Genomic DNA, 22,720 nt, shown 5'->3' with positions numbered 1-22,720 from the left:
CTCTACCTGGCACCTGTTAAACATTAACTTAATAACATCCAGTGCATACCCATTTTATTAAGGAAAAAGGCTCAGACATTACTGACATGTACACAGCTCCATATGAAGAGGAATTTTAAGTCTCTAAAGTCTGAATGTTCATGCCTCTGAAAATTAATATGCTGAAATTCTAACCTTTAATGTTATGGTTTGTGTAGGGAGTGGGACATAGAGAAAGTGGTGGTAATACAAAGTTGGCATTCAAGAATAGGGCTAATGTCCTGATAAAGGACACCTAAAGGAGCTTATTTGGCTCTTCCACAGTGCAAAACCCACAGACACCCAGGGAGCTAATAGGACTTGGTGATGGTCCAGACTACACAGTGATGTCCGAAGGCTTATAAAATGATGTTGAACTTTTACCACTATTAGAGAGCTAGAAGGAGACTTTCCCAGCACAGAGCAATACTGTTCTTCAAATTCCTCAAAGCAATGTCCCCGAAGCTGAAGGACTAATTTCTACAAACCACAAAGCTTTGGCTACTTTTCTCCCAGTGCCTATAAATCCTTTGAAAGCAAAATGCTATGATTTTTCCTTAAATTCTCTATTTGACTCAAACTTTCCACATTACAAAGTTCCTGTTTATCAGTTAGAGATGATCATAATTGGTGAAAAAGTCAATTATTCAGTTTTATACACTGTCAATCTCCTCCATGTCAATTATTTCCTCCCTTCTCTCTTGGGTCACAACATTTTTAAAATTGTAGACTCAAAACTAATAATTAAAAAATGTTTTTACATACCAATTAGTCAATGCCATGTCTTGATTAAGCCTATACACAATGGCATATATATGTATTTCTATATTAACTTAATAATCTTACAACATACAATAGAATTTTGTTACTTGGAATGTATAAAAAAGACATTTGGTAGAGAAGTGTAATGATTGCTCAAAGTCACACAGATGAGAGGTGACAGACTTGAGCCTCAATTCCCTATAGCCAGAAACTCCAGGTTTTGTTATGCTTGTTCAACTTACCATAGGTTTGGAAGTCCACAACAACAAAAATTCAGACTTCAAAACTAAGGACACTCTAAGAAATAAAATATGGCCTTTCTTTTTCTGAAAAACATACTATCACTACCAATTCTAAGGACATATATGAAATACCATAAAGTTTGGCAAAGGAAACAAAAATTATTCAAAACACAGATGACCTCCAACCAGCCTTGAATTTTGATCCATCTCAAACTCAGCAGATCTGACGGAAACTGAGAACTATATTCAGAGTTGGGAGTAAACTACTTTCCAGAGGAAACTGTTTTCTTCTATATTTACCAATTGCCATTTGACTAACCACAAACACATTAGCCAGATGACTAAAAAATGTAATAAGATTACAGCAATGTTCACTCCCCACATAATATCACTAATTCATCCTGAATTCAGGGTTTGAAAGAGCTTTAAATTTTTAACAGTCTTAAATAAAAGGCTTTCACATTTTAAAAACATTTAAAATCATTATTTAGAACCAACAAAATATGATTAAAAATATCACTATATCTAAGCAAAACTTCCAAACACTTATGGGAAAAACATTAATTTCATGGTTTCACACAACAAACCATATATTGTGTAGCATGCATACTTTAAATTTCTCAAACTTACCAAAAGCTTTTGAATGGATTGACTCAATCTCTCAGCAACTATTTTGGTGTTTTTAACAGCTCTACTGTAAATGAAAGTTGTGGCACCCTGGATCCAATCTACCACAATGAGATTCACATCTTCCTGTTTCAAGAACACCTTAGAAAACTTATGAAGCCATTTTGGGGTGGAGCCCAAAGGTCTGTATCCATGGATAATCCAGACAGTTCTCTTTGACAGGTTGAAACGTACATTAAGGGTGTTATTAGACTCAAAGAGTGGTTCTGCACAGTTTAGATCATCCCTTGAATACATCATCAGATTTATCTTTAGTTTGGGGGAAAACAAATCTTTTAAGGAATTCATTGCATTTAATTTTGAGAATTCAAGACATGTTTTATTATTCTCTGTAAAGAAAAAAAAGTTAATCTGAGCATTAGGATAAAATTGCAGTTTTATCGGTGTGATATTATACAAATGAACATGAGAATCCTATGTCATTGGCACGTTGACATGATTTACTGAGTAACCACAATGCCAAAGCTGTACATGAATCAAGCAAAAAGGCTTCCTGAACTCGAAGTAATACAAATAATGACAAATATGAACAAATATGATAGATTAAAATTACAAACATTCTTATAAAATAGATGTGTCAGACTCTGAAATCATTGCTATTATTAATCACACAGAAAGGTCCACAGTAAAGGTAGATAAATTGATTGTGAATGTCCACAACAGCTTTACAGGAATATACTTACTTATTAGAAAAGAAAACACATTTATCTCATCATTACTCATATTAATACAAACCAAAATAATACGATGCCATTTTGGTTATAAACTTCAAGTAGTGAAAAAATCCTTCTATGGCATAGAATACCAGCAATTGAAAGAGTGAGGCAGAAGTACCTCCAGTTCAAAGTTAGCCTTTGTGAGATAGCAAGACTCTGAGGAGAAGAGAAAGAGAAAGAGGAGAGAAAAAGAGGACAGAGAAAGAAAAGAGAAATAATTCCAATAAAATTGATGAGTGTAGATACACAAAAATGCATATAAACAAATGCTGAGAGAATGCAATGATAAAATGCTGTTTTGGAGTTTTACATGTATGTGTGATGTATGTATATATTATACACAAGTATTGAAATTATTTTTTATAAGATTAGAATTAATGAAATAAACAATTGCATTAATTCTGAAGATATTAATCACATAGTGGCACAAGGATAAGATACCTTTATCTGTCCATTATCACCTATCTTTCTACAATCATCTATCAAGTTTCTATCTATCCATCTACCCATTCTAGAAGGATGAAGGCCATAAAGTGAAATAACTAAAAATGTTCAATAGCAGTGAGTATTGTAAGGTGGTGAAATATTGGCTGCTTTATATTTAGCTTTTCACAGTTTGCTAGAATTGTGAATTATTGAATAAGCATAAGTATAGAAGATTTTCATGAGAGCATAGGTTTGTACTACTTCTAGAACATTAATTTGGTAATTCTATATAGTAAATAAATTTTTTCAGTACTTGTCAAATACTTTAAAAGCATTAGCAAGCTTCATTCAGGAATTAAATTTAAAACTTGATCACAGAACAATGAAAGAAAGAACAAAATTTTTTTTTTTTTGGTTTATCGAGACAGGGTTTCTCTGTGTAGCTTTGGAGCCTATCCTGGCTCTTGCTCTGTAGACCAGGCTGGCCTCAAACTCACAGAGATCTGCCTGCCTCTGCCTCCCAAGTGCTGGGAGGTGTACACCACCAATGCCTGACCAAAAATATTATTTTAATATTGACATAAGATAAAATACTTATAATTCTAATTCAAAAGTACAGAAGCTTTATTGCCACAGTAATTTAGAGGAAGGAAGCCAATCTAAGATCTATAACACTTGCACAATATTCCCAGCTTGACAATGGACACATAATTAGAAGAGCTTTGATCCTGCATAAATAGTAAGTACCAGAGAAAAGGAAGAAGGTAAGGAGGAACATGTAAACCCATGGTGGATACAAACTTGCTATGCAGAACAAATTGTAGGAGTCATACACATCTACCTCATTTATCACCATGTTAGGACAAGTGTGAAATATAATCAGATAATCCAAACAGCTACTTGGTTACAAGGACTACTAGACTTTGTCTGGTCCCAGAAGAAGTAATGAGCAATTAACCAGTAAAATCCCTTTTATGTAAATAAGGGGGAAAGACCTACATCTAAATAGTCATCAGAAAAATGTTGCATTTATTACCAGGTGTAGAATTAATTGCTAATTCTTTTTTATAGCACTCTTATTCAGAACAGAAGAAAACAATGTCATTTTAAGAGCAAGAGAAAGGAGCTACTGAGGCAAATTTTAAAGGTTATAAAAAAGAGAATCAGATGAAGAACAGGACAATTAAAACTCCAATTAAGGAAAAATACATTTGCATAATATATATTCAAATTATAAAATCATATAAAACATGGAAATCTCCCACTGAAGGATCACAGGAGAGAAGGAGGTGTTAAAATTATGAAGAGAATGAAGATAAACAGTGGAAAGAAATTATGCAAATTAAAATGTGTCACTGTTCATTGTGGAGAGTCACATGGTGGAAGAAGAGAGGAGGACTGCTTCATTAACTAAGGACATAATTGCATTGCTTGGTTTACAAACACATGAGTATGTAGAGAAAAAAATCACTCAATCAGACTCACCAAGATTTTTATACACTCCATTGATTTTCACTGGAATATGTAAATACCCTAAAAATACCAAGACAGAAAATTCAGGATACAAACAGAGTAATGATGACATCAATCTTTCCTTTAGAAACAATTCATCAATCAGATAGACCAAAGTGTACCACCTGAGACTTTAAATGGAAATGCTTGGCAACTAGCTGTCTTAGGCCTTTCCTTAAATTAAAGATACTACTCACAGATGATTGTTAAATTTACTGATATGGTGCATGCCTGCGTGTGTGTGTGTGTGTGTGTGTGTGTGTGTGTGTGTGTGTGTGTATGGCATGCACATCAATGTATTGGTGCATAGGTGCATACTCCTGTGTGCATGCGTGAGAAGACCACAGCAAAGCAGCAGGTACCTTCCTTCGTCACCCTCAACTTGAGACAATCTAGCTTGTCTCTGGCTGTTAAAGCTGGCATTCCAGACACTCACAGGTATGCCCACTTTTGTTATTGGTACTCATTATTCTAACTCAGGTCATGTCAAAGTCAGGGTCATTACCCACTGAGCTATCCCCTGAGGCCTGATGTTGTCATTCTTAAATAAAAATGTTAGATTTACAGAGATGTAATTCACAGAAATTCATTTAAAATACTGAGAGTATAAAAATATTAGTGATCCAAGGATTTTCCAAGTAAACAAAAATAAAGCATTTATTTATTTATTTATTTATTTATTTATTTATTAAAGACGGAGTCTCGTTATTTCCCTAGGATGGTCTAGAACTCATATTCTCAGGGGTCCTCCAACCTCAACTTCCTAAATTCTGGAATTACAGGTGTATATCATTTCTTCAAGTCATCCTAAATATCAAACATAAACATACATTCACACACATAAGCTACACATTCAGCCAACAACATAAATTCAAAACTGCCAAATAATCTCCTCACAAAAATGTATACCATAAAACAAGACCCAGAGAGGATACTTTTAATTATTACTCAAATTGAATTAACATTACTTCACATGTTGATTAATATACACATACTTTAAATAGAAATATGGCTTATTAAAATAATAAAATCCCATCAGTGATTATCCTATTAAAAGTAAGAAAGTACAAAGACATCTGCTGCCACAGTGTGAATTATTTTTAACAACCATTAATGGTACAAGTCATTGATTTTTATTGTGTCACATTTAATTCTAACTTAAAAATATGGGAATAGAATCTGAAAAGGTAAGTACGTTTAGAATAAGTGGTATAGGAAATAAGTGGTTAAAATTATATAAGTAATAAACTTATGAACTATGATTTTTAAAATACACAGAAGTACAAATGCAAGTTTCAATTAATATTTTATGGTTAAATTTATATTTTAAAAATCACCTTTATTGTCTTTTGAGAGCTTTTTCCTACCTTAACTAATCTTTTTTTGTTTAAGGTGGTTTTGAATTTTTGGGGGGAGAGACAATTTTGTTGTTTGTTGCTTTGGGGGTTTTTGTTCATTTTGATTGGCTATCCATGAATTTTCTTTAAATCTATTCTAGGACAAACTCAATACCCAGTTGGCCCTGTTAGGATTGGACCTCATGGCACAACTTGTTTCAAGCAGCTACTTTTAGGAGTAAGTCATATGCTAAGTGCTTTTATTCTTTTGGGAGCTTAAGTGTAAAGGAACACATCTAGTAATCAATTTTTAAATTACTTGGATTCAGTGACATCTGATACAAAATTTTAAAATAAAGAGAGATCATAAATTATTGTAAGCTAGTTGAAAAGGGTGCTCGTGATGAACATTCACTGGATCTTTTGAAAAATAGAAGAAAGCAAAATAGAAGGAGGGGGATGCAGAGGAAGAATTAGAAGAAGAGGAGAAGACTACTGGAGAGAGAATAACAAACCACTGGAAAAAGATAAGAAATAGAAACATAGAGGCCTGGGTCCTGCGGATCCCATCCCAGTGAGGTCCAGACCATCAAGAGATTTCCAGCCAGTGTCATCGACCCTTTCTGTGCACAAGGGACTAGATATGCTTGAGCCTGTTTCCGGCCCACCCTCCAGTACCCTGATCAGACCACCTGAGGCCTGGGGACTCTGGGTGAAAGGTTCAGGCATTAATGCTGATTGGCTCTACCTCTTTAAGAGACAGACCCCATGCCCTGACACACCACGTCACCTGCCACACATTAAGGCCTACGTGAGGACTCTGGGCATATGTGGAACCTCAGTGGGCATGAGCAGTCTCCCTTTAAAAGTTCCAACTTCCCTGCTTCACTCTCTCTGCATCTCCTTCTCTTCTCTCTGCCTCTTCTCTTATGCTCTCTCTACCTCTCTATGGCAACGGGCCATGGCAGTCAGCCATTAACCTTGTTCTTCTTCTCTCTTAGTCTCTCTACTCTGCTGGGTCTATAAAAACCTGGTTAATATATCTCATCTTGTTTCTCATCCTGCACCCTTCTTTATTTCTAATTTAAGGAAAAGAATAACAGTGGATCTCATCCCAGCAAGGTCCAGCCCAGCCAGAGACTGCCAGCCAGCCTTCTAGTCCCTTTCTCTGCTCAAGGGACCAGGAAGAGGAGCACCATCTAGACTATTGGATCTGCTTGCACCCACTAGAAGGGAACCTTGGCCCCATACCCACCAGGAGAGGATGTGACTTTTCTGCACTCACTGGAAAAACGGATAGGAAGAAGACAATATAAAAATACATTCAACAACAGAAAAACCATATGACACCACTGAAGTCTAAGGACTCTACACCAGCAAGACCAGAACATCCCAATGCATATGAAGCAGGAGAGAATGACCTTAAAAACAATTTCGTGAAAATGATAGAGGCCCTCAAAGAGGATATGAGAAAACCCCTTAAAGAAATGGAAGAAGAAAAAAAAAAAACAAGAAATCAACAAATCTCTTAAAGAAAGCAAGGAAAGCCAAGAAAAAAACAATCAAACAGATGAAGGAAACAATTCAAACAGTTCAAGATATCAAAATTGAAATAGAGACAATAAAGAAAACACAAACTGAGAGAATGCTGGAAATACAAAGACTGGGTAAGTGATCAGGAACTACAGGTGCAAGAGTTTAAGAAAGAGAGAAGCACCATGTAGTGCACTCTCACTTGGCTGAGCTGACTGGGAAGCATTTCTGGGTCAGTCCTGTTCAGGTGCAAACATAATCACTGGTTTCCTTGCATGAGTATTTTCCCCTAGTAAACTACTGGTTATTAACCTATCTCTGACTCCACTTTAATCATCAATATCCAGTGTCAGAAAAACCACCATCTAAGAAATATCCAAATGTCCAGGTCATATCAATGGGAATGGATATAACTAAAATATTTGAAAGGAATTAAGGAGGCTGTTGTCTCATATGGTCTCCATAGCCCTTATGTCAAACAATTATTAAATACATGGGCAACTTTTAATAGAGTAACACTCATAGATTGGGAATGCCTATTGTCAGCTGTGCTTGAAAATTCATCTCAAATACAGTGGAGGGCTATATGGAGTGAGGAAGCAAACACCCTCGAGCCTCAAGGTTTAAAGAAAGGTTATGAAGCTCTTCAAGATAAGATTCTTAGTTGGTTATGACAGAATCTGAAGACCCCCTTTGGAAGGCCTCACCCTCCCTTGGGAGCAGAAAGGGACAGATAGGGTGTTAGTTGGGTGGCATGGGAGAAGGAGGGGGAAAGGGAATTGGAATTGCCATGTAAAACAATCTTGTTTCTAATTAAAATAAAAAGATTTAAAAAAAATATTCTTGGTGAGGGTATTTATGCTGACCCACAGGCTCAGGCTGCATATGACTGGCACATATTGTCCTTATGCAGGACAGCAGCCTTAAATGCCTGGGACAAGGTTCATGAACCAGGAGAAAGAATAGAACCCTATACTAAGATAGCACAGGGACTGACAGAAGAGTTCACTGACTTTTTACAAAGACTGTCCAGGGCAGTAGATTTGCAGGTAGCAGATTTAGACTCTAGAAAAATACTCATACAATCTCTAGCTTATGAAAATACAAATACATTTTGCAAAAGGGTACTTTTGCCTTTAAAGATCAGATCAGCACCACTGGAAGGGTGTGTCTTTGCATATTGCTAATCTCGAGTATAATGTTCAAGATACAGAAGCTTGGGTGGGAGAGACAATCTCAAAAGGTTTAAAAACACACCAAGAGGCTAAGTGTCTTAAAGGTGATGACACAGAAGCTTGGGAAGGAGAAGCAAATTCCAAAGGTCTAAAAATACACTAAGAGTCCAGATGTTCCAACTGTGCTGAAAAAGGAACTTGGGTAAGAAGAGCAATCCCTAGAGGTTCGAGAAGGCATAAGGATACTATTCTGCCATAACTGTGGCAGAATAGGGCATATTAGAAGGAATTGTAGGCAAGGAAATTCTGACAATGTCTCTTATAGAAATCCTCTGCCTCCTGGATTATGTAGGAAATGTTGTAAGGGCAGACACTGCACCAATGAATGTAGATCGACCAGAGACATACAAGGTAACCCGTTACAATCAGGAAACTCCTTGAGGGGAACCTCTCAAAGGCACCCACTTCGAGAAAGGTCTGGTCATTCCTAGTCTCTGTGGAGGACAATCTCTAACAGAATGAATAGATAGTACATTGCCTATTGTAAAGAATGGTACCACTCTAGATGGTAGTTTGGCTAGTGAGGAGGAATCAAACATGACTGGAGCAGACAAAAAACACATAGTTTGGCAAACTTCTATAAATGTCAGAGGCCTCAGTTGAAAGTAAGAATAAATAGTAAAGTTATTACCGGTTTGGTAGACACTGGGGCAGATGTGACTATTATACTGCAAAAGTCCTGGCCTCAGACATGGCCCCTACAAGAGGTGAATGTTCAATTTTTAGGGATTGGAACTTTATCTAAAGTATGCCAAAGTGTGAGGTGGGTTGTCTGCATAGGACCAGGAGGACAGAGAGGAAGTTTAAAGCCTTATGTAGCAGACATCGAAATAAATCATTGTTGCCGTGACCATTTACAGCAATGGAATACCCAGATTAACATTCCTCCAGTATCAGATGCAAATCATATATACCCTCTACATGGTAGACAAAATATAGTTAGGCACTATGGAAAACAGATAACCAACCATCCAGGCTGTACATAAAAAAGTACAAATGCTAAACCTACAGAGGAACCAAAAGCTCTACCCTTAAAATGGCTTACAGATGAACATGTCTGGGTAAGACAATGGCCTATGTCCTCTGAGAAACTAGAGGCTTTAGAAAAGCTAGTTCACAAACAGCTATGTGCTGGAAATATAGAAGAATCCACCAGACCGTGAAATTCTCCTTTACTCATTATCAAAAAGAAGTACAGTCTGGTAAATGGAGGTTTCTGAGAGACCTGAGAGTCATTAATAAAGTAATTCAGCCAATGGGCTCTCCCCAGCCTGGAATGCCTTTGCCTTCCTTGATTCATAAAGAATGGCTGATCATAGCCATTGATCTAAAAGACTGCTTCTTCACTATACTGTTACAAGAAACAGGGAAAAATCACTATACTGTTACAAGAAACAGATAGGGAAAAGTTTGTGTTCATGGTACCTACTGATAACAATTAACAGCCAGTTAAGAGACCTCAGTGGACGGTTTTGCTCAGGGAATATTAAATTGTCCTACCTTGTGCCAGCACTTCATACAAAAACCTTTGTAGATAATTCGTAAGAAATTTCCACAATCCATAATATATCATTATATTGATGACATATTGTTGTTAGATTCTAAGAAGGAAACATTAGAACAGATGTTTGAGACAGTAACATAAGTTCTATCTTGCTGGGGATTACAGATTTCCCCAGAAAAGAAACAAAGAGGAGATTCTATTAATTATGTAGGTTATAAAATAGACTTACAAAAAAAATCACGCTGCAAAAAGTACAAATTAGATGATATCGTTATCAAACTCTTAATGACCTACAGAAATTGCTAAGGAAAATTTCTCAATTACAGACACTAATTGGAGTAGAAGCACATGACTTAAAGTATTTAAAAATGGCCCTTAAAGGGGACAAGGACTTAAACAGTCCATGAATATTATCAGCTGAAGTGGAAAAAGAATTACAATGGGTGGAAAACAGAATACTGGATGCACATATAGACCATATGAACACTAATTTAGACTGTATTCTTGTTATTTTACCATCCAGAGAATACCCTTCAGGGATTCTGATGCAGAGGGAAGACATTAAATTAGAATGGATATTTCTGCCACATAAACAGAATAAAAAGCTAAAGATGCACATAGAAAATATTTCTGATTTAATTTGAAAAGACAAATTAAGACCATTGACTGACTGGAAGTGACCCAGAAGAAATTACAGTACCTTTAACTAATGAGGAAATTTCTTTCTTATGGAAGGACAATGAATACTAGCAGACAGCCTGTACTAAATCATTGGTATCTATTAGCAACAATTATCCCAAAACAGAAAGAATCAAATTCATAAAAAAAGACAATCTGGATCCTTCCACGTATTGTAAGAAAAACAACTATTTCTAGAGTCCCTACATTCTACACTCATGAGAACAAATCAGGTAAGTCAGAATATGAATCAGGAGAAGTAAGTAAAGTAGTTCAAAGTCTGTATACATCTGTACAGAAGGCAGAATTATATGCAATTCTTATGGTATTTTTTATTTTATTTAAATTAGAAATAAGATTGTTTTACATGTCAATTCCAGTTCTCTCTCCCTACCTTCCTCCCCTGCCCCCCAACTAACACCCTACCTATCCCATACCCTTTCTGCTCCCCAAGGAAGGTGAGACCTTCCACAGGCTGTCTTCTGAGTCTATCAAATCGTTTGGGATAGGGCCTAGGCCCATCCCGTGTGTCTAGGCTCAGGGAGTATCCCTCTATGTGGGACAGGTTCCCAAAGTCCACACCTATGCTAGGGATTACTGATCTACTACAAGGATTTCCAAGGTCTCCTCACTGACAACCACGTTCATGGGGTCTGGATCAGTCCCTGCTGGTTTCCCAGCTATCAGTCTGGGGACCAAGAGCTCTCCCTTGTTCAGGTCAGCTGTTTCTGTGGGTTTCACCAACCTGGTCTTGACCCCATTGCTCATCACTCTTCCTTCTCTGCAACTGGCTTACAGTTCAGTTCAGTGTTTAGCTGTGGATGTCTGCTTCTACTTCCACCAGCTTCTGGATGAAGGCTATAGAATGGCATATAAGTTAGCCTTCAATCTCATTATCAGGGGAGGGAATTTAAGGTAGCCTCTCCTCTGTTGCTTACATCATTACTTGGTGTCATCTTTGTAGATCTCCAGACATTTCCATAGTGCCTGAATTCTCTTTAAACCTATATTGTCTCTGTCTATTATGGTATCTCTTGTTTTGCTCTCTTCTATTCTTCCCTCAACTCAACCAATTTTTATTTATGGATTTTCAGAGCCTCTCAATATATTTACTGATTCTCCATATGCAGAGAGTGTCATTTCACACATCAAGACTGCTGAATTCATTCCAGATGATACAGAATTAACTTCATTGTTTATACAATTACAAGAAACAATCAGGAACAGGACCTATCCAATATATATGACACATATCAGATCCCATACAGATCTGCCAGGCCCACTGGCACAAGGCAATAATGAGATTGATTATTTACTAATAGGAAGCGTGCTAGAAGCCTCAGAATTTCATAAGAAACAGCATGTAAATAGCAAAGGTTTTTTTCCATCACTTGACAACAAGCCCAGGAGATAGTGAGAAACTGTCTTACCTGTGCATTCTATAATCAAGCTCCATGGCCAGCAGGCTATAATCCTAAGGGCATTCAGAGAAATGAGGTTTGGCAGATGGATGTCTTTCACTTTCCAGATTTGGGAATTTTAAAATATGTTCATCATACTATAGACACATATTCAGGGTTTCAATGGGCTACTGCTCTTAGTTCTAAAAAGGCCGATTCTGTTATAATACACCTGTTAGACATAACAGTCATTATGGGTATACCCGAACAAATAAAAACTGACAATGCTCCAGCATATGTCTCCACCAAATTGGAACAGTTTTTCAAATATTATAACATAAAGCATGTAACTGGTATACCATACAATCCCACAGGACAAGCAGTGGTAGATAGATCTAATCAAACACTGAAAGAAATGCTCCACACCTATTGCCATGCACAAAGCTTAAGTCCAAATGGATCAAAGACCTCAACATAAACCCAGCCACACTGAACCTATTAGAAGATAAAGTGAGAAATACCCTTGAATTACTTGGTACAGGAGACTGCTTCCTGAACATGACACCAGTAACACAAACACTGAGATCAACAATTGATAAATGGGACCTCCTGAAACTGAGAAGCTTCTGTAAGGCAAAGGAGACAGTCAGCAAGACAAAACGGCAGCCCACAGACTGGGAAAAGATATTCAACAAACTCACAACTGATAGAGAGCTGATCTCCAAAATATAAAAAGAACTCAAGAAGCTAGTCTCCTAAACACCAAACAATCCAATTAAAAAGTGGGGTACAAACTAAATAGACAATTATCAATAGAGGAATCTAAAATGGCTGAAAGACACATAAGAAAGTGTTCAACATCCTTAGCCATCATGGAAATGTAAACCAAAACAACTCTAAGATACCGTCTTAGTAGAATGGCTAAACTCAAAAACACCAATGACAGCTCATGTTGGAGTGGATGTGGAGAAAGGTGAACACTTATCCACTGCTGGTGGGAGTGCCAACTTGTACAGCCACTTTGGAAATCAGTATGGGCAACTCCTCAAGAAAATGGGAATCAGTCTACCACAAGATCCAGCAATTCCACTCCTAGGCATATACCCAAAAGGCATATACATTCACTCAACAAGGACATCTGCTCAACCAAGTTCATAGCAGTGTTATTTGTAATAGTCAGAACCTGGAAGCAACCTAGTTGTCCCTCAACTGAAAAATGAATAGAGAAAATGTGGTGCATTTACACAATGGAGTACTAACCAGCAAAAAAAAAAAAAAAAAGAAAGAAAGAAAAAAAATGGAATCTTGAAATTTGTAGTCAAATGGATGGAACTAGAAGAAACCATCCTGAGTGAGGTAACCTAGTCACAAAAAGACAAAAATGGTATATTCTCACTCATATATGGATTTTAGGCACAGAGCAAAGGAGTACCAGCCTACAATCCACACTGCCAGAAAAGCTAGGAAATAAACAAGACCCTAAGGGAAACATGCATAGTCCCCCAGAGAAGGGGAAAGGGACAAGATCTTCTGAGCTAATTGGGAGCATGGGGGGAGGGGAGAGGGAGCTAGTAAAGAGGGGGGAGAACAGGAGGGGAGAGGAAGTCATCAGAGAGCAGGAAGATTTAGTCACAGGAAGAATTTAGGAGAGCAAGAAAAGAGATACAATAATAGAAGGAGCCATTATAGGTTTAAAGAGAATTCTGGCACTAGGGAAATGTCCAGATATCTATGACTTTGACCCCAACTAACAACCTAAGCAACAGAGGAGAGGCTACCTTAAATGCCCTCCCCTGAAAATAAGATTGATGGCTATCTTATATGCCATCCTACTTCATCCAGCAGCTGATGGAAGCAGAGGCAGACACTGACATATAAACACTGAGCTGAACTCTGGAATCCAGTTGCAGAGAGGGAGGAGTGATGAGCAAAGGGGTCAGAACCAGACTGGAGAAACCCACAGAAACAGCTGACCTGAACAAGTGGTTGCTCATGGACCCCAGACTGATAGCTGGGAAACCAGCATAGGACTGTTCCAGACTCCATGAGCAAGGATGTCAGTTTGGGGGTCTGGACAATTTATAGGGCCTCTGGTAGTGGATCAGTATGTATCTCTAGTATAGGAATGGACTTTGGGAGCCCTCTCCGCATGGAGGGATACTGTCTCAGCCTAGACACACAGGGCAGGGGGGTCTAGGCCCTGCTCCAAATGATATGACAGACTTTGAAGAGGCCTCACCCTCCCTGGGGAACAAAATGGGGTTGGGATGGAGGGGGGTCAGGAGGCAGGGGAGGAGAGGAAGGAGAGGGAACTGGGATTGACAAGTAAACGAAGCTTGTTTCTAATAACCAAAAAAGGAAAAAAAGAAAAATTCCTTCTAGAGTTGGCCAGAGCAGAGAGAGTATGTTATCCTAACTTGCCACATTGAACTCAAATAAACTGTGTGAGAAGGAATAGAGAACAGATCCTCAAGAGAAAAACAGTAATTTGGAAGGGGGGAAATAGAAATATATACTCACATAAAATAAATACTGAAGGGCAAAAGTATTTTACATAAGAATAGAGAAGATTTGATTAAACATGGAGATAAATCATGGTCCAAATATACACAGAATTAATTCTACTAAAACTCACATGAGCAGTGCAATTCCAAGTTATGGACTTGTTACTAAAAGGAGGAGGGGGAAATTTACACAAAAGACAAATGAATGCCATACTGCAGATAATGAGGCCTGATAAATATGATTTTTGTGTTACATATCACAATGTCACACCCATGAAACTGAACACTTAAGATGAACAAAAAGAAATGGTGGAGTATAAAGTTTCAATACAGCTATATTGCATAAAGTTGAAATTGGGGGAATTCATATCTGAATTCATATCTCATTTACCACTTATTTATGGTGACTACAATCAAAATCCTTATGTTATCTTGCACTGCACAGTACATTTTTGGTAGGTGATAGCCACCTATGTAACAGGTACGACAGTTCATTCCTCCTATCTTTCTGTATCTTCTTGTATCTGTTGGAAGATCCCTCTGCCCTCGTCCATCATCCCTCAGTGCCTCAGGTAACCACCATTCCATTCCATTTTCATCCTCTCTGAGACAAATTTTTCTTTCGTATTTCACTTAAGTGGATGGTTTTCTCACCACAGAATGGAAGGAGGAGACAGAAGTGCTCTCCCATCTACTATTGCAATCTTTAATTTCCAGCTCACTTCAAACTTGGCAACAGCTGAGAGCGGCTCATCTGTCTGGTGACTTTCAGGGTTTTATAAGCTGAGAATGCAAGAAGCCCATAACTGTGTAGTTAAAAAGCCATTGAACAATGCACACATCCTAAAAATAGACAAGCATCTTCTTCTGCTACTTGCCTCAAATTCTACTTCCATTCTAAATAGTCTGTGAGAGAGAAAAAAAAACTTTCTTTTTTCATCTCAGAAAATAAAATAAATTTTATCATAACTACAGTGGCAATTATGACTCATGATTCCTTAGCAATTACTGCATGCAAGCCCTGCCTTATCTCTATTTAGTAGTTGGCCCTCCAGTTATTAAGTGAAGAAAGTGAAGCTGTACAAGATCAAATCTCTAAAGGTCACACAAAGGGGAATTTGGGAGGAACTGGAGCAGAGAGAGAGGTAGAAATGATGCAGCTATAGTACCCATCTATAAAAATCTCAAAAAGAAAGGAAAAAAACACATACACATGTATATTCAGATACATACATCTGTGTTGTACATATAAAAACAAATTCATAATGGTTAAATAATTTCCCAATTTCATGATGTTTGGGTGGCAGTTAGTCATACACTGTAGTAATGTACTACAACTGAATGTAGAGTTATAATGCTTCTAGTGAGTGGCTGCTGAACTGAATTGTACTTGGACAGAGAACTGATCATCACATTATAAATGGAAACACTTTCTCAGGTTATCTTTGAAGACACTTCTACTCATCCCAGTGACCAGAACTGAACATTTCCCTGGGCCACTGTTAACTTTCAGTTGTCTCACGGAAAGATTGTGGCCTCTGGGTTTTTGCCATACTATTCTTATTGTAATTTACACAGTGCCACTTGGGAGGGCAAGAGTGATATGGGCGCTTTATTCATACACAGAATGCCAGTCACCAGTGAGTGAGATAGTGGATATAAAAGGAGAGAGGATATAGTAAAAATGATTTAAGTATAGTACTTATGTACTTAAGTATGCAATATTAAAAATTTAAATTAACAAAAACCATTTGCATTTTAACCAAATTTCTATTTAAGCTATGCAGCATAGGCCAAGGTCTATAATTTTAGAAAAAAATGACTCCAAATCTCTGTTTCAATTTTCTCAGTTATGACATATAATAAACCAATCTTCAATATGTCTCCCACAGGACTAAAACATAGGGATTCACAAATTGTGTCATAAAAGTCAAATCTGGCCAATAATCTAAGAATACCTCCATTTTTAAAAAATAATTTATTTATATGTATTTTATGTGCATTGGTGTTTTGCCTGCATGTATGTCTGTGTGGTGGTGTCAGATCCCGTAGAACAGGAGCACAAGGTGTGAGCTTCCATGTGGGGGCTGGGAATTGAACCCAGGTCCCCTGGAAGAGCAGCTTGTGCTCTTAACTCTGAGCCATCTTTCCAGCCTCAACATTCATGGTTTTAAATGAATGAAAAAGATAAAATGTTGATATTTTATGATATTTAAACATTATAACTAATTGAATAAAGTTTTGTTAAGAGACCCACATTGGTCTGTTTTCACTGAACCTAAAGCTGCATTCAAACTCAGACAGCAGAGCTGAAAACCAGAACATTGACTCTATGATTCACAAAACTTCACCTGTTTATTATCTCGCCCCTTACAGAAATATTTACCTATCCTTACTACAAAGACAACTGAAACAACAAAAACGGCAAATTTAGCAGTTAGCAACTGCAATAAGAATATATGTGCATATAATCTGAATACATATGTAGATAAATATCTGTTTCTACCTTTCTCCCTGCCTTGTAGTCTATAGATACTTTTTAAATGTTGGACTCAGTTTTCTGGGATGTTTTTACTTTTGTAGAGTGAAGACCTCATCAATAATGTTCAGTGTTGATAAGAGAGACCAACTAGACACAGCACAGAACAGAATCTCCAGCGAAGAAAGACAAACTGTGCACAAGCAAAACAAAAGATGATTAAAAGGAATAGCCCATTGAAAATCCAGCAAACTCTCTTAATCGACTGGAGTTTTTTTGTTTTTTGTTTTTTTAATGAAAGAAGCTTAAGTCTACTTCTCAAGTTATAAAAATCTTCTATTTTTTTTTCAAGATAGGGTTTCTCTGTGTAGCTTTGGAGCCTATCCTGGCACTCACTCTAGAAACCAAAATCTTCCATTTTTATATTTCCTGTTTGCTGTTAGTACCTAAAAGTCCTGCTATTCTATTTTAGTAATCAGCATAAATGAGCTAAACTTTTGACAAAAACAAAAAAAATATTTAACAATTATAACTCAATTTTTCCTGTTGGAAACTGGCTAGTTCTAGTCAAAACAACAATCTCTGGAAGTCTACACTAAAGTGTACAAACTATGGTATCAAAATAACTATGAACTATAATGTTAGAGGATAACTGAGTCTGGCAGCATAGAGTTCAAATGTCTCTAGCTTTCAGTCAAGATGCTGATAACATGTATCACAAACTTAAAATGTCAAAAAAACCACTCTACTGCATAAAATTTACAATATAAACTACTAAATTCTAAAAAACTATGTATAGTTCAAATATTCAACTGAAAAATAAAAGCAAATATTAATTTCTACTTGGTAGATTATGGTTTTTAGAGTTAATAGTCATGAATTTATTAAAGATATTTAAGACATCAAGAAAATAATCTTTTGAAAAATTCTACCACAGGATTAATGTTCATCTCGACTTATGAATTTGCTACTATTTTTATTTACAGAAAGTAGAATGACTCATTCAACCATAACTAACAAGTCATTCTTCTTCATGCTAGAACAAGAAGTTCACCCATGAAGTAGAAAGTCACATTACTGACATTAGCAAGCTTTATTCCCATTACCAACCATCAGAAGAATTACAGTTCTCAACTACAACCATTAGATAGTTTGGGACTTGTATTACGTGAAACAAGAAAAAGAAAAGTTTTGCTCTATTGATAATTTCGATTTGCAACTGACAGATTACCTATTCAACAATTCTCTTCACACATAAGATTTTCAAAGAAATGAAATGAAAGCAAGATAGTCATGATTTTCAAACCTTGAACTAATTCCTTACTGCTTAATCACTTTTTTATCTTGAATATTTCTATTTATTTCCTCTTTATCTCCTGACAAATCAATACAACATAGAGCTCCAGTTTAGCAAACACATGCACATGCGTGTAAGTGCTCACACATACCCTCTTAATAGCAGTCTAGTTTAGAATAAATACCATAATCAGCCAATCTTTCGCATTATAATGGCATAACAGAATATAAACCATATTATTTTACAAGCATTTAATGATAATCGATTAATAAACATCTTACCAAATCTTACCCAATGCATCAGACATAGAAAAATGTATATTCTCATTTGGAATCAGAAACTGTAAAACAAACACTGGAATTCACGAAAAAGAAATTCTGTAATTCATTAAAGTTCTTGTTGGATAGGATGGTTTCTGTCGGGCGAGCTTTCCTGTAAAAATGACTCTTGCTCCTCCCCCGTCTAGAAAAGGTGAGGGAGTCTACTGTCTCCTGCTGGCTTCTGTTAGGAGATCATGTTTAAGTCAAAGACTCTGTAATAACTTCCAAATGTTTAGCTACACAAGTAGGATTTAAGGGACTAGGAAACCTAATTGTAGATGTCTTTACTCCTTAACCTCAGGATTTCAGAAGTGGCATGGGAGAATATGTTTTTGGAAAGCATAGAAAAAAATATGTTACTAGAAATGCCAGAAATAGAAAGAGTCAAGGAAACTTGTATTTTATCACCATTTTGATTACAAACTAAGTTCTTCACAGAGCTAAAAATCAATAACAAAATCCACACCCATGAAGCTGACCAGCATTTTATGTGTATATCATTATGTATCTAAAACATAGTGGTTATTTTGAAATGTTAGATTCTAGCTTGCCTCTTGTGGCTAGAATTTGAAAAGGAAAAATATTTTTGTTGTAATTTAAAAAAACAAAAAAAGGAACGCATGAGAGAAAAGACACCATGCAACAGGGAGTTCAAGCCTAAGGGTTTATTACTGGGGGAAAGGGGAAGAGGGAAACCAAACTCTTGGGACAGGAGAGTAGGAGAGAGAAAAGAGAAGGAGAAAGAAGGAGGAGAGGGAGAGGAAGAGGGGGGAGGGAGAGAGAGAGAGGGAGAGAAGGGGAGAGAGAGAGAGGGAGAGGAACAGACAGAGCAAGGGAGAGAGAGGAGGATGGGAGGTGGGCAAGGCTCTTTTAAAAGGGAACATAGTGACTGTGCACAGGTGGTGCTCTTAGTGGCTGCAACTGAGGATGTACCCTATCAGAACCCCAAGGACAGGCCAGTACAGATGCCTGGATACTAACATGTTTGTTTTGAATATGACAAACATGTGAAAATTATTACTGGTTTTCTGTTGACATGCTTGTCTAGTTTTCCTCTTATTTTCTTTCCCAGAAAGAATGTTGAGAAGGCAAGAATAAGTGATATCTGTTCTACATACATAGATCACAACTTCATACATGTATTGGGGAAGCTTCAATAATAAGAGTAAAAATGGACTGCTAGCTGGTATTAAACACAAATAGCTTCTTGCTTAGGTGTGGGACCATTCAACTTCTACCCTCTCAGTGATGGGATCCCATCTAGCTTAGACCTGTGCAGGTCCTTTGCATGCTACTGTAGTTTCAACTATTTCATATGTTTGCCAGTCCTATGGTGTACAGATGATGGTGTTTGCTCGGAGTCATCCACCATCTTACAATTCTTCCTCCTCTCCCTCCTAGGTCTCTGAGCCTCAATGGGAGGGACTTTTGAAGACATTCCATTTAGCACCAAGTGCTATCAAGTCCTTATTCTCTGTATATTGTCCAGTTGTGGGGCTCTGTGTTAACTCCCATCTATTGCAAGAAAAAAAGTTTCTCGGATGAAGACTGAGTGACACACTGATCTATGGGTACAACTGTCAAAATCTTTAAAAGTGCTTTGCTTTTAAATTTTTCACTCAGAGTTCAAAAGAAAGGAACTACAAATAAGTGAAGGAAGTAAAATCTGAGGGGCAAAAGGAATCGACTCACACACAATTGCTCCTTTGCATGTTCCTTTATTCTTCTCTCTTTCTCTCTTGCTGTTCTCCTTCTTATCTCTTCCCCAGTTCTTAAGGGTACAGGTGTATATAATATACACATTTACAACAGTAATTCTTTTTACAATTCAATGTGAGGTTTGAGTTTCTCAAGGTCAGAAAGGCAGATAAGATTTACCCACAGAACAATAAACTAAAACTGCTAGGAGAAACTTTTAGCATCAATTGCTTAGGGTTGTAGGCCAAAAAGAGGGTCTAAGTTTGATTTGCACAAGAGACAAAACCTGGCACCTCGAAGAGTTCTGGCCTCAGTGACTACACAGGCCTTCAGGAAAGTTTACTTTTCCCTGATGATGAGCCAATGGGCTGATTACCTTTGTCTTTATCTTCTCAGGGGAAGCAGGAGAGAGCAGTATATCTCTATGCTAAAATCTTGAGTTAATAAAACAAAAAGTCTGAGAATCTTTTAGTGCAGGTTGATTTAAGTTATCACTTCTCTATCTGCCAGTGAGGTAAAGCTAGGGCATAATTATTTTTTTCTATCCATCTGGGCTGCTATGAATAGACAACTTTGGACTTGTAGTAATTCTATGTCCTTGGATATCTGGAAATGTCTTTAGATGGGATGTTTTTGCCTGGAACCTAAACACTGATCTAATGCCTGTCAATAAGGATAATCTCAGGAAGTCAGATCTCTGCAATATAATGGAGAGAGAAACAGGTCTCAAATGTAGGTAGCTAAAGAATAGAATCAGTAGACTAGGACCTGTTAATGGAGAACAGGTTTTACACATAGCTAGGGAGTGTAATCAGTAAACTCCAAATGCATGGGGGAATTTGTTCCCAGTAAATGATCAGATAGTGCTAAAATTTGAGAAGTTAATCCCAAGTTTGTTGCAGAAAGGAATAAGCTACAGGGAGAATCTACAGCAAGAAATAGCTACTTCATTCACAAGACTATAACCCCAAATACAACTTTTGTTCTGGTTTCATCCATCAGGAGAATCCTTAATTCTTCCAAGTTTCTCATGAGATGATGGCTGTATAATTACTGTGAGATCTTTCAGCTTGTAGCATGTAACAATATGTCATTCAGAATCAATTGGTTGCAAAATAAAAGCAGTGTGTTTCCCCATAGGTCCATGAGCTGTCTAATCTTGGATCCTTGGCCATTTTAGCAGTGTCTGATATGACTCCCATTTCATCAGGTTGACCTTGAGCCCAATCAAAAAGTGGTTGGTTACTCCCATAATATTTGCGTCACTATGGTACCAGTATGTCTGGTGGGCATTTCACTGTTATAGGTCACAGGGTTTGTAGTTGGATAATATTTATGTTTACCTTTTTCCTGTGCTAGTCTACAGAGTAAATTGTAGCACCACGGATGCTATTCAGGAGGGGTGAAGCTTCTAGCTGGGCACAAGCTCAACTTCTCTGTTTTTGATGACCTAAATGTTGTCTTCAGCAATCAGATTTTACAATCAAGCTATGGATGATAGGTTGAGATCCCTTTGGCTAGTGAGTCCATAAGCTGTAACCCATCCCTGGACCTGGGGGTTTTATTGGTGGCATAAGATGTCTAGTTGGAGTATTATTATCTCTCATACTATTGAGTGTCTCTAATTCACTTTTTCACATATATATGTAATATAGTTGGGAAGGGTCTACAGTAGTTGGTTTCCACAGGTTTTTCAAATAACCTTCAGCATTAGTCGCCCCTCCCATACTCCTCCTCCACCCCGCTCTATCCCACCTCCCCATTTAGTACTCCTATTCTGACTTCTCCTTTATCTCTTGATAATACTACATTCTATTTCTGTTTCCTTAGGATGGCCTCTCTTTTCCTCTGGCTGCTTCCTAGGTATCTGGATCCATGAATATTCAGATTGCAGCATATTGAAAGCTTGTAAACTCACATCTACATATGAATGGAAGCACACCATATGAAACATGTGCTTTGGAGGTTTTTTGTTGTTTTTATTGTGTGTGTGTGTGTGTCTGTCTGTCTGTCTGTCTGTCACCTCACTCAGCTCAGGATGATTGCTTCTAGTCCTATCCATTTAGCTGGAAATTTCCTAATTTTAATTTTAGCAAGCAAATAAATGTGTGACATTTTATAAATGTGTAACATTTTCATTATCTATTCATCAGTTGATGGAAATCTAGACCATTTCCAATTTCAGTGTAGTATGAATATTAATTTATGAATAGAGCAGCAATGAATATGGATAACAGCGTAGTAGGTTGTAGAGTCCTTTGGGTGTATTCAGAGGAGTACTGTAGCTGGATCTGGAGGCAGATCTTCCAAAGGAAAGGCTACATCCATTTCCACAGTGGCTGAAACAGTTTGAGCAATCAATAAATGTGCAC

At 37.3% G+C, this 22,720-nt stretch overlaps 1 protein-coding gene across 1 annotated transcript in view; it reads right to left on the bottom strand.

Moving 5' to 3' along the window:
* Positions 1-4,388, bottom strand: part of Lipi (lipase I) — a 30,319-nt gene extending 25,931 nt beyond the window's left edge. The window contains exons 1-2 of the mRNA XM_035444258.1: positions 4,337-4,388; positions 1,653-2,038 (exon numbers count right to left, since the gene is read on the bottom strand). Coding sequence (XP_035300149.1) covers positions 1,653-1,997 — 345 coding nt within the window. The 5' untranslated portion in view covers positions 1,998-2,038; positions 4,337-4,388. The remainder of the gene's footprint in view (positions 1-1,652; positions 2,039-4,336) is intronic.
* Between the last annotated feature and the right edge of the window lie 18,332 nt (positions 4,389-22,720).

This window comes from Cricetulus griseus, chromosome 4, assembly GCF_003668045.3.
Source record: "Cricetulus griseus strain 17A/GY chromosome 4, alternate assembly CriGri-PICRH-1.0, whole genome shotgun sequence".
In the NCBI taxonomy this organism is placed as follows: domain Eukaryota; kingdom Metazoa; phylum Chordata; class Mammalia; order Rodentia; family Cricetidae; genus Cricetulus; species Cricetulus griseus.
The sequence above is the reverse complement of the archived record's forward strand: the minus strand, read 5'-3'. Positions and strand labels throughout refer to the sequence as shown.